This window comes from Gobius niger, assembly GCF_951799975.1.
Source record: "Gobius niger genome assembly, chromosome: 10".
NCBI classification, from domain to species: Eukaryota; Metazoa; Chordata; class Actinopteri; order Gobiiformes; family Gobiidae; genus Gobius; species Gobius niger.
In genome coordinates this window covers 5,279,215-5,297,713 of record NC_136861.1, presented here as the reverse complement: position 1 = coordinate 5,297,713, position 18,499 = coordinate 5,279,215, and the positions used below count along the sequence as shown (strand labels likewise).

General features: G+C 43.7%; 1 protein-coding gene across 1 annotated transcript; it reads left to right on the top strand.

Annotated features, from left to right (window-relative positions):
* Positions 1–390: 390 nt before the first annotated feature.
* kcna7 (potassium voltage-gated channel, shaker-related subfamily, member 7) lies at positions 391–16,299 on the top strand (the record flags this gene model as incomplete). The annotated part of the gene is made up of 2 exons (XM_079564708.1): positions 391–1,008; positions 15,364–16,299. The coding sequence occupies 2 exons, from the start codon at positions 391–393 to the stop codon at positions 16,297–16,299; spliced, it is 1,554 nt and encodes a 517-aa protein (XP_079420834.1).
* Between the last annotated feature and the right edge of the window lie 2,200 nt (positions 16,300–18,499).

Below are 18,499 nucleotides of genomic sequence, written 5' to 3'. Positions count from 1 at the left end.
CAGTGTGAGGGGCATGAGTGTTATGTCCCAGATTATCTCATTATACGAGATTATCTGGGAACCATAACTCAAGAAAGCGCCACCAGCAGGCTATAAAAGGCGCCACATCCCTCTACTGGAGGAGTTGTGTAATTGCATCTAATGATTGAGATTCTAATGGCTTCTCTCGCTAATTGTGGGCCGGTGTTAAGGTATAACGGGCCTTATCTCGATCTGACTGGCCCAACCGGCCCAAAAGTACGTCGGCCCACCGGGAAAACTCCCGAATCTCTCCTGAGCCAGCCCTAGCCTCAGTTCTCAAAGTTTCCCGATGTCTCTGAAGTGAAATTGTTCCGTTCCTTCCAGCGCCGCGAGACACGTCCGCCGATGCTGAGCGCGCCGCTGGGGACGATGGAGAAGGAGGACGGAGACGAGTGCAAGCAAACCAAAGACAAGAACAACAAACTGGAGAAGGACATCAGCGAGCGGGAGCCTCGGAAACGCCGCTGCCAGTGGAAGAGCGGCTGGGCCCTGACCGAGCGCCTCGCCATCAACGTGTCGGGCATGCGCTACGAGACGCAGCTGCGCACGCTGGCGCAGTTCCCCGACTCGCTGCTGGGCGACCCCAAGCGGCGCCTGCGCTACTTCGACCCGCTGCGCAACGAGCTGTTCCTGGACCGCAGCCGCGCCTGCTTCGACGCCATCCTGTACTTCTACCAGTCGGGCGGGCGGCTGCGGCGGCCCGCCAACGTGCCGCTGGACATCTTCATGGAGGAGCTGCGCTTCTACGAGCTCGGCGAGGACGTGGTGGACCGCTTTAAGGAGGACGAGGGTTTCCCGAAGGAGGAGGAGCGGGAGCTGCCGGCCAACGAGCTGCAGCGCCGCCTGTGGATGCTGTTTGAGTACCCGGAGTCGTCCAGCGCCGCCCGCATCATCGCCATCATCAGCGTCATGGTCATCGTGGTGTCCATCCTCATCTTCTGCCTGGAGACGCTGCCCGAGTTCAGGCACGAGAAGGAGCTGCGAGAGGTGAGGCTGGGACTGTTTCTCCAAGAGTTCAGATACTTTTGTGTAGCTTAAAGGAACAGTTCACCGTTTTCCAGACTGAGATAAGTTCTTACCTGAGCTTAGACGAGTTGATCCGTACCTGTCTGGTCTTTGTGTCCGTGGAAGAGCGTGGTGCCTTCTAGCTTCACCCCCGTTTGGAGCTATAGGAATGTACTGGAAGAGGCCAAAAGCTGACAACTTCTTTGGTCGTTGTGTGAAGAACAAGATCTTTATCCGACCAGACCTCTCCTACAGCTCCAAACTGGGTGAAGTTAGAAGCGACCAAGCTCTTCCACGCGCACAAAGACCAGACAGGTATGGATCAACTCGTCTAAGCTCAGGTAAGAACATATCTCAGTGTGGAAAAACGGTGGCCTGTTCCTTTAAGGCAAACTGGGAGGGTCAAGCTCGGGCTGAACGGATTGGGTGTGGGGTATTTCGTATTTTTCTCTTTCTTTCCCCAACGCTCATTCATTCACAAATACAGTCATGTTTGGTGTCCACGTGTAGAACGAAAGACTGGGACCGATGAAAACATGACACTCTTTAACAATATCTGCACTTTAGCCGTGATCAGTTTAACGGACTGGTGACTGGAGGTGCAGCAGTTTGTGTACAGGGAGGAGAGCCAGGGGTAAAGTGAACAGCCCTGAGGAGAGCCAGGGGGAAAGTGAACAGCCCTGAGGAGAGCCAGGGGGAAAGTGGACAGCCCTGAGGAGAGCCAGGGGGAAAGTGAACAGCCCTGAGGAGAGCCAGGGGGAAAGTGAACAGCCCTGAGGAGAGCCAGGGGGAAAGTGAACAGCCCTGAGGAGAGCCAGGGGGAAAGTGAACAGCCCTGAGGAGAGCCAGGGGGAAAGTGAACAGCCCTGAGGAGAGCCAGGGGGAAAGCGAACGGCCCTGAGGAGAGCCAGGGGGAAAGTGAACAGCCCTGAGGAGAGCCAGGGGGGAAAGTACACTTGACAAAAATGTGATGAAAAAATTACAGAAAAGTGATGAAAAAATGACAAAAATCTGATTAAAAAATGGACAAAAAAGTGATGAAAAAATTACAACAAAAGAGGTTTAACCGGGCGCTTTTTTTCCAGTTCAGCTTTACCCAAATCTAAAAGCTGCTCGACTGGACCTTACAGCCTATAGGCCAGAGAAATGCCTCATTTGAAAGCTAAGTCCTACACAACTCTTTTTCCTCGCTTTGTTGCCACTGTTTTGAGTTTTCCGTTTTGAGTAAAGCCAGTCAGTTGAGGCGGGGGTTGAGAGGTTGAACTGTCAGAGACATCTTTAACCCTTAACTCCCACCTGAACCGAGCACATTTTCTCTAGTTTGGCTTTACCCCAGTCCAAAAGCGTCTGGAAAAAAGGTGAGAAAATAGTGACAAAACTGAGATGAAAACAATGATGAAGATGGGACAAAAAATGACAAAAAATGGACAAAAAATGTGACAAAAATGTGACAAAAATGTGACAAAAATGTGACAAAAAAATGACAAAAAATGTGACAAAAATGTGGCAAAAAAAGGACAAAAAATTGACAAAAAACATTAAAAAAAATATTAAAAAGGACAAAAAATGTGACAAAAAAGACAAAAAATGACAAAAAGACAAAGAATTGACAAAAAAAGTCAAAAAAAGACAAATAAATAAATAAAAAAGACAAAGAATTGACAAAAAAATGACAAAAAATTGATTAAAAAAGACAAAAAATGTGACAAAATGTGACAAAAAATTGATTCAAAAAAAGACCAAAAAAATGACAAAAAATGATTTAAAAAATGACAATAAATGTGACAAAAATGTGACAAAAAAATGACAAAAAATTAATTAAAAAATGACAAAAAAGCTACAAAATGAGTTTAACCCCCCCCCCCCAAAAAAAAAAGATGGGGGAAAAAATCTGATGACGTGAGGAAAAAGATCCATTCAGATGAGTTTTGTAGATCTTAGCTTTCAAATGAGGCGTGACACTGGCCTACAGGATTTGGGTAAAACTGAACTGGAGAAAATGCTCTCGGTTCAGGCGGGAGTTAAGAGGTTAAACTGTCAGAGATCTTTAACTAAAGTGAGAGGAAAGTCTCTGAACAACATTCTGATGTAGTTTTATTGCTTTGGCTCTCGGCGATGGTCCGTCTCCAGGTGAAGGCGGGACAGTCCCGGGGAGAAGGTCCCGGTTTATGGGGAGTATTTTGGACAGGACTCGTTAAATCTGATCCAGGAACAGTTAAACCCGCTGGGAAAGTGTACGAGGCGCGAGGAAACGGTAGAACTGAGGACGGCTGTTTACGGGACACATAAACCAGACGGGACGGGTCGATATCCTTCCAAAAACATGACGACGTGCTTACCCAGCAACAGACCCCGGGCACTGGCTGCCATTGTGCCCCTGGGCAAGGCACTTTCATGTCAGAAGTCTCATGTCGCCCCAAAGCAGCGGTTTCAGTTCATTCTTAAAAATCACCTCTAAACACTCTGAACTCCTCAAGTCACGTTCTGGCTCTTGAGCTGAAAGACACGAATGTTTTCAGAGTCAGCGGCTGGTCTGGGTTGTTTCAGTTGAGGATATTTCAAAACACTGAGTTAAAAATGGAAGTGGCAAGTCCAGAATGATGTCATGGTTTCATAATTGTTTACTTTATTTGACAGGAACAGGACACACCTCTTAACCCCCGCCTTAACCTCCTGTTCGGCTTTACCCAAATCCAAAAGACTGCAGAGCTCACAGCCTATAGGCCAGTGTAGCGCCTCATTTGAAAGCTAAGACCTACAAAAGTGTCGCCGCGTTTATGTCGCATTTTTTATGTGTTTTTGTCGTGTTTTTGTCTCTTTATTGACGTGTTTTTGTGGGTTTTTTCAATGCTTTTTTTGTTGCTTTGTTGCCATGTTTGTGTCACGTTTTTGTCACTTTTGTCACTGTTTCGTTGCGTGTTAAAGAGGGGGTATTATGCTTTTTTCAGTCACATAGCACCAGTCTATATCTCACTACAATGATGACCAAACCTTCTGTTGGTCTGTAAATGCAGTAAATTAGAATAACTGCCTTGTATAAAATGTCTCTCTCAAAATGGCTGTAGTGAATGTCTTGAAATAGGCCTCTGTCTCTTTAAGAACCTCTGAGCCTTTAGACACGCCCCCTCCACACGCTGTCTGTGGCATCAGTGGGGAGGGGGTTCTGCTGAGGAGCAGTGGTTGGTTACTCGGCTGGTGACGAAAGCTCGGAGGCGTCTCCAGGAGGTGGGGGCGTTCCTAGGAGGACTCAGGCAAACCTATCCCTAAAATGGCCGCCATCAGAGTTTTTACAGATTACTCAAAAATACGTGAATGTGCCAAGGAAACACTTCAGGCATGTTTTTAATGAGGGAATGACATAACAACATGATGTAAAGCTTGAAAAAGTCGATTTTTGCATAATACCCCCCTTTAATGCTCGTTTTCGTCCCGATTTTGACGCTTTTTTTCAAGAAGCTTTTAGATTTGGGTAAAGCCAAACTGGAGAAAATACACTCGGTTCATGTGGGGGTGAAGAGGTTCATGAACATTTCTGTAAATGTGTCAATATTCAGCGCAGAGCTCGTTACTCGACCTGTTCATTCCCATTGGTCACGTGTTGTTTGCGAGCGACGTCACTCTCGGGTCAGGGAGGTCCATGAAAATAAAAGTCCAGTGACGCCACATTAAAGGGATGTTTCAGGATGTTTGACATAGGGCCTCATTTCCTAGTTATCCAGAGTGTTGCTGATTTCTGGAGATATTTATATTTATTTTTTTTAATTCATGCAGTTCTTATGTTCTTATGAAGAGCTTCGTGGCGCTAGGCTAGTGCTAGGCTAGTGCATTTCTATGGTATCAGCTAGCCTGCATTAAAAACAGTGTGACCCGCTCCACAGAGCACCTGAGGCAAATCACTTATAACACCAGACTAACCATATAAATGTCTGTGTCCATAGAATCATTTAAAAAACCTTATATTTGAGCAGCATCAGCTTCGTGGTTGTATAAGCGACGCAGCGGTGGAGTGATCTGCTAGAAAATAGTCCCTCAAAATGCGATCATTCATGTGATGCAGGTCAGTTATATTCCAAAAATTATTCTATCGACACATTTATATGGTTAGTCTGGTGTTATAAGTGATTTGCCTCAGGTGCTCTGTGGAGCGGGTCACACTGTTTTTAATGCAGGCTAGCTGATACCATAGAAATGCACTAGCCTTGCGTTAGCCTCGGGCCACGAAACTCTTCAAATATAAGAACAGCATGATTTAAAAAAAATCTTAATATCTCCAGGTATCAGCAACACTCTGGATAACTAGGAAATGAGGCCCTATGTCAAAAATCCTGAAATATCCCTTTAACGTGGTGGAGGGTTTGAGCACCCGAATGATCCTGGAGTTCTGTTGTCGGGGGCTTCGTGCCCCTGTAGGGTCTCCCAGGGCAAACAGTTCCTATAGGTAACGGGTCAGACAAAGAGCGGTTCAGAAGCTCCTTATGAGAGACCAACAGGCCCGGTTTGAACCATGAGGCCGTCCTCCTGTGGACCCACCACCTGCAGGAGGAGCCATAAGGGGATAAGATGGATGAATGGATGGATGGATTATTATCATCATTATTTATTGAAAAAGGGACAATGTACAGAACCATTAGTCTTTACAAGAGGAGATGGTTTGTACCAGATTTAGCAGCTATTTTCCATCCGCAATCTCTGGACAGGTGTGAACAAAAAACATTACAACTACAATCTATAAATGCAATCTAGAATATAATCACTCTATAAAATACGTTCTATGCTCTTCCTAAAAGTGTACACTCAAAAAAAACTAAAAAATCTCTATAGTTTACAATACATTCATTAATGCTGACACGACTGATGATCTAAAATGTACATTTTCAAATTTCGAGTAAAACTATTAAAATCCACAGACAGTTTCAGACGGTCTGGAAGTTCGTTCACTGTTTAATGGAGCGAAACGAGGAGGCTCATTGTGCAAAGGCTGACCATCTTTTTACTATGACACAGTTTTTGTTTGCAGTGGATCGAGTAGCTCTTGTATTTTGCTCAGAGCAAAGTCTGACAAAGTTCTTCAGTGGTGGTGGAGCTGCGCTATTGGTGACTTTGATCTTAGATTATTGTATTAAAATTAGATTGTCAAAACTGAGCAGTTTGCACTGGATGTTTGGATGGATGGATGGATGGATGGATGGATGGATGGATGGATGGATGGATGGATGGATGATGGATGGATCGATGTTTGGATGTTTGGATGTTTGGATGGATGGATGGATGTTTGGATGGATGTTTGGATGGATGGATGATGGATGGATCGATGTTTGGATGTTTGGATGTTTGGATGGATGGATGGATGTTTGGATGGATGTTTGGATGGATGTTTGGATGTTTGGATGGATGTTTGGATGTTTGGATGGATGTTTGGATGGATGGATGGATGGATGGATGTTTGGATGGATGGATGGATGTTTGGATGGATGTTTGGATGGATGTTTGGATGTTTGGATGGATGTTTGGATGTTTGGATGGATGTTTGGATGGATGGATGGATGGATGGATGGATGTTTGGATGGATGGATGGATGTTTGGATGGATGTTTGGATGGATGGATGGATGGATGGATGGATGGATGGATGGATGGATGGATGGATGGATGTTTGGATGGATGGATGGATGGATGGATGGATGGATGTTTTGGATGGATGGATGGATGGATGGATGGATGGATGTTTGGATGGATGGATGGATGTTTGGATGGATGGATGGATGGATGGATGGATGGATGTTTGGATGGATGGATGGATGGATGGATGTTTGGATGGATGGATGTTTGGATGGATGGATGGATGGATGGATGTTTGGATGGATGGATGGATGTTTGGATGGATGGATGGATGGATGGATGGATGTTTGGATGGATGGATGGATGTTTGGATGGATGGATGTTTGGATGGATGGATGGATGTTTGGATGGATGGATGGATGGATGGATGGATGTTTGGATGGATGGATGGATGTTTGGATGGATGGATGGATGGATGTTTGGATGGATGGATGGATGTTTGGATGGATGGATGGATGGATGGATGGATGGATCGAAGTTTGGATGGATGTTTGGATGGATGGATGGATGGATGTTTGGATGGATGTTTGGATGGATGGATGGATGGATGGATGGATGTTTGGATGGATGGATGGATGTTTGGATGTTTGGATGGATGTTTGGATGGATGGATGGATGGATGGATGTTTGGATGGATAGATGGATGGATGGATGGATGGATGTTTGGATGGATGGATGTTTGGATGGATGGATGGATGGATGGATGTTTGGATGGATGGATGGATGGATGGATGGATGTTTGGATGTTTGGATGGATGTTTGGATGTTTGGATGGATGTTTGGATGGATGGATGGATGGATGTTTGGATGGATAGATGGATGGATGGATGGATGGATGGATGGATGGATGTTTGGATGGATGGATGGATGGATGTTTGGATGGATGGATGGATGGATGTTTGGATGGATGTTTGGATGGATGGATGGATGGATGGATGGATGGTGCAGAACTGCTACTAACCTGCAACGACGACGCCTTCGCCGATTGTTTTACTTCCTGCTCACTCACATATTTTCCACCTCAGAAGGCAGTTCAGAATCAGTCTGGTGCAGCAGCAGCGAGTCTGGATTTCCAGGCAACAAATCTGCGGCACCAGCCCACCCCAGAACCCGGTCCCGGGACGTCTGAAATAACTGCAGCCTGAGGGGAAGAGTATTTATATAAAAGTCTTGAGATTGTTGGCTAAGTGGCAAAGGAACAGGAGGAAACACGCTCTTCCAGGTTTAATTCAGTCTCATTTTATTTAGTAACACAGACTGAGTGAACCTGTGAGCGTGTTTATGTTTGTGGGACGTGTCTCCGAGCGGGGGACATGTCTCCGAGCAGGGGGACAGTAGGTGAAGGGTGCAGGGAAGGCTCGGCGGGTGGAGATGGGCCGGTCTAGTGTTACTGCGTACAGATCTGAAGGACTAAGAATAGCCCCCGGACAGACCTGGGAGCCATTGCCACATAAACCAGCGGCGTATTAATAAACTCCGAGTCACGCGCCGGGAACGGAAAAAACAGCCTCTTTCTGATGAGCGCGGCGGAAATGGAACGAGAGGCGTCCCACACAGACACAGGTTCAAGTCCGGCCTGGTTTGGACCCGGTTTAAAGTCCCGGTTTAGTCTCCTCAGCCCAGGCCTGGATATAGAGCCGTCCCTCTCACTCACCGCGGCTGTAAAACACATGTCAGAAACGTGACATGTCCATCGCAGGCGCCTCTGAAGCTTCGGTTACCACGGCCTGTTGAAGTCATCACCAGAGCGGGACTGAGAAGCCAGACGTGACCGGGACATTCCAAAAGGCAGAGCAAAACTCACAGACTTACTCATTTATCGGGACAGGACAGTGAAGCTGCACCTCACAGGACTCAGCATTAAACACCAGGGCTGGGACTAAAAGACATCGCAATATGAGTGTCGACACTTCATCAAAGTATCCATATGTTCAATACTTTCATGAAATGTGTCTTAACCCCCACCTGAACAGGGTACATTTTCACCAGATTGGCTTTACCCAAATCAAAAAGCCTCTTGAAAAAAGTGTAGCAACCAAAAATGTGATGAAAAAGTGATGAAAAAATGACAAAAAAGTGATGAAAAAATGACAGAAATCTGATGAAAAAATTACAAAAAAGTGATGAAAAAATGACAAAAATCTGATGAAAAAAAGACAAAATTCTGATGAAGAAATTACGGAAAAGTAATGAAAAAATTATGAAAAAGTGATGAAAAAATTATGAAAAAGTGACGAAAAAATACAAAAAAAATTATGAAAAAAATGACAAAAATGTGATGAAAAAAGACAAAAATCTGACGAAGAAATTACGGAAAAGTGATGAAAAATGACACAAATCTGATGAAAAAATAGACAAAAAAGTGATGAAAAAATTATAAAAAAGTGATGAAAAAATTGACAAAAAAGTCATGAAAAAATTATGAAAAAGTGACGAAAAAATTACAAAAATGTAATGAAAAAAAATTACAAAAATGTGATGAAAAAAAATTACAAAAATGTGATGAAAAAAAGACAAAAATCTGATGAAGAAATTACGGAAAAGTGATGAAAAATGACACAAATCTGATGAAAAAATAGACAAAAAAGTGATGAAAAAATTATAAAAAAGTGATGAAAAAATAAAAAAAATCTGATAAAAAGACAGACGCTCCTCCTTTCTGTTCAAAAACAGCTGCTTGCTGACAATCTTTAATTAATAACATAATTCTCCATGTAATGAATTTAGATTTTTTTAAAATTATGCATACAAATCATGCTGGAGCGAGAAACAGCGTCGGAAGCGTTCGTCGTGGAAAAGGACTCTTTTGAAAAAGCTTCTTGCAGCTTGTTCATTGCGTCCACTGTTTCTATAATACAACCTGAAGAGACAGAGTTTTATTGGACGTGAATCATGATGGAGCTCAGAAGATTGAATTAACGATATGAAACGCACTGCGATGATGAATGACAGCCGGAGTCTCCCCTGGAGTCCGGACACTGGTGATGGTAGAAGACGAGACCTGGGGCGACCACTCGAGGAGCAGAGAGTCCAGGCGGAGGAAGGTGGTGGAGGAGGGTCGTAGCACAGCTGGGAGCTTAATAAGGGGATCCTGAGCGACGAGTGGCTGGAGCAGGAATGAGACCCAGCTGTGATTGGCCTTCCTGAAGGTGCGGCTTGAGCTGGGACTGTGATTGGATGATTGAAGAGGAGCTTTGTTGATCTCCTCTGTCCATCACGCCCAACGGGAAATCACTGAGATCCCAGAGTGCATGTCTTTGAAAAGTCTTTGAATGAGCGTGTGGTCTGGCTGGCCAAGTTTCTGGACACTTTTGGATTGATGGATTTGTAAGTGAGTGAGTGAGTGTAAGTGATTTGCCATGGTACAATTCTACAACAAAAGGCTAAAAGAGGAACCACAAACATCGCTGAGAAGAGTCTTCGAGAGTCGGTACCAGCTCCGATATAGACGGTATAAAAGCACGTGGACAAATGCGCGGGGTCAGCACACAGAGGGCATTACCACCGTATCAGGGCTCTCTCACTCCGCCAGCGCTGGACACACGGGCAGAATGTGCAGAGGACAAACTTCTCACTCCGGGCATTGGTTTCCCTGTCACTGCGGACTCTACACCCCCGTGTTTACGCTGTCGCCATAGAGCCAAACACCGCGGGCTAGCGTTTCCGACCGGGACCAACAGGCTGTGGATGACGGCACATTCATGGGTTTCAACACTCGCCCCCCAGAGTCACTCCAGTTCACACGCGGTGGTTAACATTCATACCAGGTCACATCGTGGGCTGATCGTCAAATAGTAGCATTTAGGACAATATCGAGGTTATGTAGTGAAAGTCTAGAAAGAGCCCTTCGACTACGTGGAGCACAGGCAGAGCACTTCAGCCTGGCCTCGGGAAGGACTGGGACTGAAACACGCCCTCAAACTAACAAAAAGATGCAGCTATCTATTTCAGCTAGAGGTCAGTTGGTATTTGGGTGTTGGATATTGGCCAATCTAACTCTGATAAAAGGCCAATATCCCCAGAAGTGAAAGTGGTAGAGACTTCCTAGAAAGAACTCCCTCCCACAACCTCCTCGGCCTCGGTGGAGCTGGGAAACATTGCAGTGAAAATTGGTCACAAGTTTGTACATCTATTTTACGTTGCAGACTTTTGAGTGTTGTTTCAGAACCATAAGTGGCAGAGGCACCAACGGAAGAGAGTGACCACCTGGTGCTTCTGACCCCCTTCTCTGCTCATCTTTCATTAACCTCTTACCACCCGCCAACACCAAATGCATTCTCTTTGCCATTGTCGTCACTTTTGACTTCCCTTTTGTGTTTTTGTCAGTTTTTCATTACTTTTTTGTCACATTTTTTGCTGGATTTTTGTCCTTTTTTTTGCTGGAATTTAGTCTTTTTTTTTTACTGGATTTTTGTCATTTTGTTGCTGTTTTTTTTTTTTTTACCTTTTTTTTGCTGTTTTTTGTCTTTTTTTTGCTGGATTTTTGTCATTTTTTTGCAGGATTTTTGTCTTTTTTTTGCTGGATTTCTGTCATTTTTTTTGCTGTTTTTTGTCATTTTTTTGCTGGATTTTTGTCATTTTTTTTGCTGGAATTTTGTCTTTCTTCTGCTGGATTTTTGTAATTTTTTTGCTGGATTTTTGTCACTTTTTGTGCTGGATTTTTGTCACCTTTTTGCTGAATTTTTGTCTTTTTTTTGCTGAATTTTTGTCTTTTTTTTGCTGGATTTTTGTCTTTTTTTTCCTGGATTTTTGTCATTTTTTTGCTGGATTTTTGTCTTTTTTTGCTGGATTTTTGTCTTTTTTGCTGGATTTTTGTCTTTTTTTGCTGGATTTTTGTCTTTTTTGCTGGATTTTTGTCACATTTTTACTGTTTTTTTTTCTGGATTTTTGTCTTTTTTCTGCTGGAATTTTGTCTTTTTTCTGCTGGATTTTTGTCATTTTTTTTGCGGGAGTTTTGTTACTTTTTTGCTGGATTTTTGTCTTTTTTGCTGGATCACTTTTTTGTTGTTCTTTTGTAATTTCTTGGTCACTTTTTCGCGCTTTTTGTTGCGTTTTCATCCTCATTTTCTTCTCGTTCTTCTCAAAGAAGCTTTTAGATTTGGAGAATTTGGAGAAAACACGTTCAGGTGGGAGTTAAGAGGTTAACATCGAATGCCCTCGTGTATTTCAGCATTCAGGTTGCATCATTTACAGCAGAGTCTCCCAGCCAGGTGAACAGGGACCCCTGGGGGTTCTCGAGCACATGGCAGGGGGTACTGGGAATCGCACATGGATCAAAGAGCAACAAAACAGTGACAAGAATGAGCTTGAAAAAGAACGTAGATCAGTTTTGTAGGTCTAAGCTTTCAAATGCGGTGTTACACTGGACTATACATGCGTTTCCAATGACATCACACATAGTTCTGGCGGCCATTTTGAAATACCAAAGTAGAATTATGCAGTAACATGTAACAATATCTCTACTCAGGATGAAAATGAAACTGATGGCCTTTTTATGGACTCGTGATCATTTCTCAAGAAGAAAACAGTAAAAACACGGCCCCAGAGACGCTCGTTTATGTGATAAAACCAGCAAATGTGGCTCAGACGTAGCAGCTCCGTCTGTGGAGCTACAGCAGGATTTACTGAAGATCTGCTTCACTTCTCAAACTAAAAACATCAAAGAGGAAACAGAAAACCGTTCTCTGTGATTTTTACAGTTTGTCATGCCAACAGAGTCAGTGTTTAAGCTGCTCAAGACGTTAGCATGCTACCAGTTAGCGACTGTCAATCAACTGTCTACGGCTGTATCCGAATGTCCACACTATTCCCTAACCCCTCATTCACTACATAGGCCCGCACTATATAGTCGACTATATAGTCACTGATTCTGTTGGTGATTCGGACACAAGCCACGACTTTCTCCGCGCTGCGTGACGTCATGGTGTGCAGATATGTTTTTTTTTATTTTTTGATCTGAATTTATTTATTGTTACAAACGTTTATTTCATGAAACAGAACGACGTTTTGGCACTTTTACAGGCGTTACTGGCGTCACAAATAAAGGAAGAAAAAAAATATCACTCCAGCGTGAGCTCAGAGACGCTGAAAGTCGGTCAGAGCCCGGTGTCCGAACACCAGCAGATTGAGTGACGACATCTGCTAAAAGTTCACTAGACTCCGAGAATAATGTATCTCTGTGATAAAAACCAAACTCAGAGACAGTGGAATATTTATGGATTAATACGAGTCAGATATGCTTTATTTAACATGGATTTTACATGAATGGCTTGGATTATTTGAGAAGAAGCTGTCGCTCATTTAACAGCTCAAGCTAAAGGTTAGCTGCTAACATTAGCATCTTTTCACCGGAACCGTCTTTATTGAGGTCGTTTATTCATGAGAAACACAAACACACGACTGAAACAGCTGATTTACTTCAGTCGTGTTGTTTCGTTCAAAGACCTGTCGCTGTCAGGCCTTCATCTCTTCATGCATTGTGGTAAATTTTGAGTGAACCAGAATCATGTTAAGAGAGCTGGTCGGCCCCTTTAGGATCCCTGAAGGTGTGAAAATGACCTCTTTCTGACTGACCACTTTCTTCTATGCAACAAAAAGAAGAGCCGTGTTTTCCGGAAACAAAACCATCTTTATCATGACAACGCACCATGTCCTGCTGTAAAGAAAACCTCTGCATCACTGGCTGCTATGGGCAAAAAAGGAGAGAAACTCATGATGTGGACCCCCTCCTCCCCTGACCTCAACCCTACTGAGAACCTTTGGAGCCTCAACAAAACAACAAAAACAAAACTTCTATGAGGGTGGGAGGCAGTTTTCATCCAAACGGCAGCTCTGGGAGGCTATTCTAACATCCTGCAAACAAATCCAAGCAGGACTCTCCAAAAACTCACAAGTTTGATGGATTTAGTAATTTTGAAGCTGCTCAAAGAAGGTCCTTTGGTAAAATATAACTTGACCTGTTAATACTTTTTTGATTGAAATAGTTTTTGATTTCAGTAAATATGACCTCCTAATGCTACAAATACAACAAATGACCATTTTCAGTTAATTACAAGCTTTAACCTCTTAACTCCCGCCTGAACCGAGAGGATCTTTTTCTCACATTATCAGATTTTTTTCCATCATTTTTTTGTTGGGTGTTCAACTCATTTTTGTAACTTTTTTTGTCATTTTTTTGTCATTTTTTTGTCAAATTTTAATCACATTTTAGTAAATTTTTTTGTCACATTTTTGTCTTTTTTTGTCATTTTTTGTCAATTTCTTGTGACATTTTTGACACTTTTTCATATATTTTTGGTCACTTTTTTGTCACATTTCCATCATTGTTTTCGTCTCAGTTTTGTTGCTTTTTTCACACCTTTTTTCCAGAAGCTTTTGGACTGGGGTAAAGCCAAACTGGAGAAAATGTGCTCGGTTCAGGTGGGAGTTAAGGGGTTAAAATGTATTGAAACGATGAGTTGCATAATAATTTGGAACAGTGGATTTTGAGGTTTTTACTACATTAATTTTTGAAAAAAAATACTGTTATCAATGGGAGATGTTTTCACCCACATTTAAATGATCCTCTACCAGTGAAAGACTTGAAAATTGTGCTGACTCTCATTTGAGTTGACAATAGGCTTGTTGCACAATGTGGCTGCGCTAGTTCCTCTGAGCTGAAGCTGTGGGCGCTAGTACTTCCTGTTCGTATTCATTTCCATTAAGATTAGCTCAGACCAGTGAGTTCCTGGTAGAAATATTTCCATAGAGAAGACGTTTATGTTTGTAAGGATCAGAGAGTTTGTCTTGAAGCTAAAGGCTAATTTAACCTCTTAACTCCCGTCTGAACCGCGAGGATCTTTTTCCTCACGTCATCAGATTTTTTTTTTCCATCATTTTTTCGTTGGGTATTCAACTAATTTTTGAAACTTTTTTTTGTCACATTTTTTTTTTAAAATTTTTATCAAATTTTTGTGATTTTTTTTTGTGTCACATTCTTGCCATTTTTTGTCACATTTTTGTCATTTTTTGTCACTTTCTTGTCACATTTTTTTTCATTTTCTTGTCATTTTTTCACATTTTTGTAATTTTTTTGTCACATTTTCGTCCATTTTTTGTCAATTTCTTGTGACATTTTTGTGACATTTTTGCCACTTTTTGATAAATTTTTCATCCCTTTTTTGTCAATGTTTTCTCACTTTTTTGTCACATTTCCATCATTGTTTTCACCTCAGTTTTGTTGCTATTTTCACAGCTTTTTTGGATTGGATTGGGGTAAAGCCAAACTGGAGAAAATGTGCTCAGTTCAGGTGGGAGTTAAGGGGTTAATGCATTACACAGCTTGAAATAGTGCCTTTATATATATTCTTTTATAGCATGTTAGCCTTTAGCTTCAAGACAAACTATCAATCCTTCATGATCACAGGCGTCTCCGATCTGAACTCGTTACATCAAGGTTTGAACACAGTAAATGATCATCTACCGGGAACTCACCACCCACAACATAATCTTTAGAAAATATGATTATTATTCCAGGAAAAGAAAACAGGCAGGAAGTCCAGGCGCTAACACCTTCAGGTCAGAGGAGCTAGCATAGCCACACCGTGCAACAAGCCAATTTAGAAAATCTTAATAATTTGGAACTCAGTGTAAAGTAACACCTTCAGAAAGAATCTCCAAACGTTTGCCTGGAGCAGATCAGCCCTCATAATAAACTCCCCCTCTCCTCTCTCCCTCCACAGCAGGCCACCGTGATCCCCCACCCGACCATCGCCAACGAGACGCTGACCATCCCGCCGCGCTTCACGCCCTTCCAGGACCCCTTCTTCATCGTGGAGACCATCTGCATCTGCTGGTTCTCCTGCGAGCTCCTGGTGCGCTTCTTCTGCGCGCCCAGCAAAGTGCTCTTCTGCAAGGACGTCATGAACATCATCGACCTGTTCGCCATCATCCCGTACTTCGTCACGCTGGGCACGGAGCTGGGCAAGGACAAGGACACGCAGCCGTCCGTGTCGCTCGCCCTGATCCGCGTGATCCGCCTGGTCAGGGTCTTCCGTATCTTCAAGCTCTCGCGCCACTCCAAAGGCCTGCAGATCCTCGGGCAGACGCTCAAGGCCAGCCTGAGGGAGCTGGCCTTGCTCATCTTCTTCCTCTTCATCGGCGTCATCCTCTTCTCCAGCGCCGTGTACTTCGCCGAGGTGGACCGGCCCGACACGCTCTTCACCAGCATCCCCGAGGCCTTCTGGTGGGCGGTGGTGTCCATGACCACGGTGGGCTACGGGGACATGTACCCGGAGACGGTGGGCGGGAAGCTGGTGGGCTCCATGTGCGCCATCGCCGGGGTGCTGACCATCTCGCTGCCCGTGCCCGTCATCGTGTCCAACTTCAGCTACTTCTACCACCGCGGCAACGAGTGCGTCGACACCACGCAGTACAACCACGTGGCCTCGTCGCTGTGGGAGAAGGAGGGCGACTCGGAGGACGGGGGGGACGGGGAGGACGGGGGGGGCGGAGACGACTGGCCGGGGGAGTTCATGGAGGACCTGGCGCCGCTGTACGAGCCCAACAACGGCGACTCGTGCCACCCTCTGAACGGGACCATCCTGTCCGGGCGGACGGGGCAGGAGCAGAAGGGAGTCAACTTCCTCCACAGCGAACCCATGGTGACGCAGGTGTGAGGGGAGGCCGGGGGGACTGTCTTTCCCGGCCCGGACTCGACAACGAGCGGATTCGGGTAGTTAGTGCGTACCACTTTCAGACAGAAGGGGGCACATGGACTGCTTTTGAACTCACTGGGTCTGCCGCGGGTCCCGAGCTTGGGGAGCCGTGTTGTGGTACTTACAGTGTCTAAGTGTTGTCTTGTATCAGGGTGACCCGCTCTGGATGTGCCCGGGTAAAACCTGTCGGACACTCCTTCCTCACGAGAGCTGCACGATTCATCAAATGGAAGTAGAGGCTTTAACCTCTTACCACCCGCCTAAACCAAATGCATTCTGTCCTCTTTGGCTGTTATGTAGGTCTGTGTAACACCTCATTTGAAAGCTAAGACCCACAGCTAGGAGGTCCTGGGTTCAATTCCCACCTGGACGGGGCCTTTCTGTGTGGAGTTTACATGTTCTCCCCGTGTCTGCGTAGGTTTCCTCCGGGTACTCCGGTTTCCCCTACCACTAAAAACGTGTACAACAGATTCCCCTCTGGGGCCAGGACTCCCCTGAAAAAGAGATTCTTAATCTCAGCGGGACCATCCTGGTTAAATAAAGGCCAATAATAAAAAACAGATCTTTTTTTTCGCGTTGTTGCTATGTTGTGTCATCTTTTGTATGTTTTTTGTATGAGTTTTTGTCACATTTTTGTTGAATTTTTGTCATTTTTTGTTGAATTTTTGTGACTTTTTGTTGAATTTTTGTCACATTTTTGTTGGATTTTTGTCATTTTTTTGTTGAGTTTTTGTCACATTTTTGTTTAATTTATGTCACTTTTTGTTGAGTTTTTGTCACATTTTTGTTTAATTTTTGTCACATTTTTCTTTAATTTTTGTCACATTTTTGTTGCGTTTACATCTTTGTTTTCTTCTCATTTTTTTGTGGCTATTTTGTGGCTTTTTTCCCAAGAAGCTTTTTGATTAGGCTAAAGCCAAACTGGAGAAAATGTGATCCGTTCAGGTGGGAGTTAAGAGGTTAACTACTGCGATTACCTACCTATCGCTGAGGTTTGTCCAGCCTTGCACCTTGGCCGTGTAAGTGATGGACATGTTCACTGGTCAGATGTTTCTGCAGGAGAATCCAGTTTGTCTGACCGATACCACATGCCTGTACTCGTACTCATCAGGTCCCGATACCAGACACCGATACCTGACGTGTGTCCGGTGCTCCTAGAGGAGCAGCTCCACTGAGGAGAGAAAATATCAACAAACTGGAGAATAGTTTAGTATTAGTGTAATATTAATGAACAGACTAGTGCTGTAAATATGCCGGATTTAGCTCAAGGCTAATTTCCATCCGCAGAATCATGTTCATGATCGATAGAATAATGTTTGGAATATAACTGACCTGCATCACATGAATGATCGCATTTTGAGGGACTATTTTCTAGCAGATCACTCCGCCGCTGCGTAGCTTATACAACCACGAAGCTGATGCTGCTCAAATATAAGTTATTTTAAATGCAAAATGGTTAAAATTATTCTATCTACACAGACATGTATATGGTTAGTCTGGTGTTATAAGTGATTTGCCTCAGGTGCTCTGTGGAGCGGGTCACACTGTTTTTAATGCAGGCTAGCTGATACCATAGAAATGCACTAGCAAAGCATTAGCCTAGCGCTACGTAACTCTTCAAATATAAGAACTGCATGAATTACAATAATATCTCCAGAAATCAGCAACACTCTGGATAACTAGGAAATGAGGCCCTGAAATATCACTTTAACCAGAGCTAAATGTTGTTAGTGCTGCAGCGTCTGCAGTGTTTATAACATACAGGCTAATGTTGCTAATGTTGCTAACTAGCCGCTAACTCGCAGCTAACAGTTCGCTTGAACCGTTTTATGCCAAGGGGCTTATTCATCTGAAAAACTAACCCAGCGACTAAAAAGTCCTCAGAAAATCCAAAACAATCAAAATGCTGGAGCTACTGGATAAGTTACTATAAACACACGAGAAAATCCACACGGAGCTGAAGTAAAGGAGAAAAGAGACCATTTATCTGCAGTAATAAGTAACATCTCAATACTATTAAATTAAAATACATAAATGAATAAAAATAAAATGGCAAAATGGCATCCGTTCAATTCTGATATAATGTAAGTGAGTAAATTAACTAATTACAATCTGCTGTGAGTCAGTTTATAAACCGTAAAGTCTGTTGAAGAAAATGCCT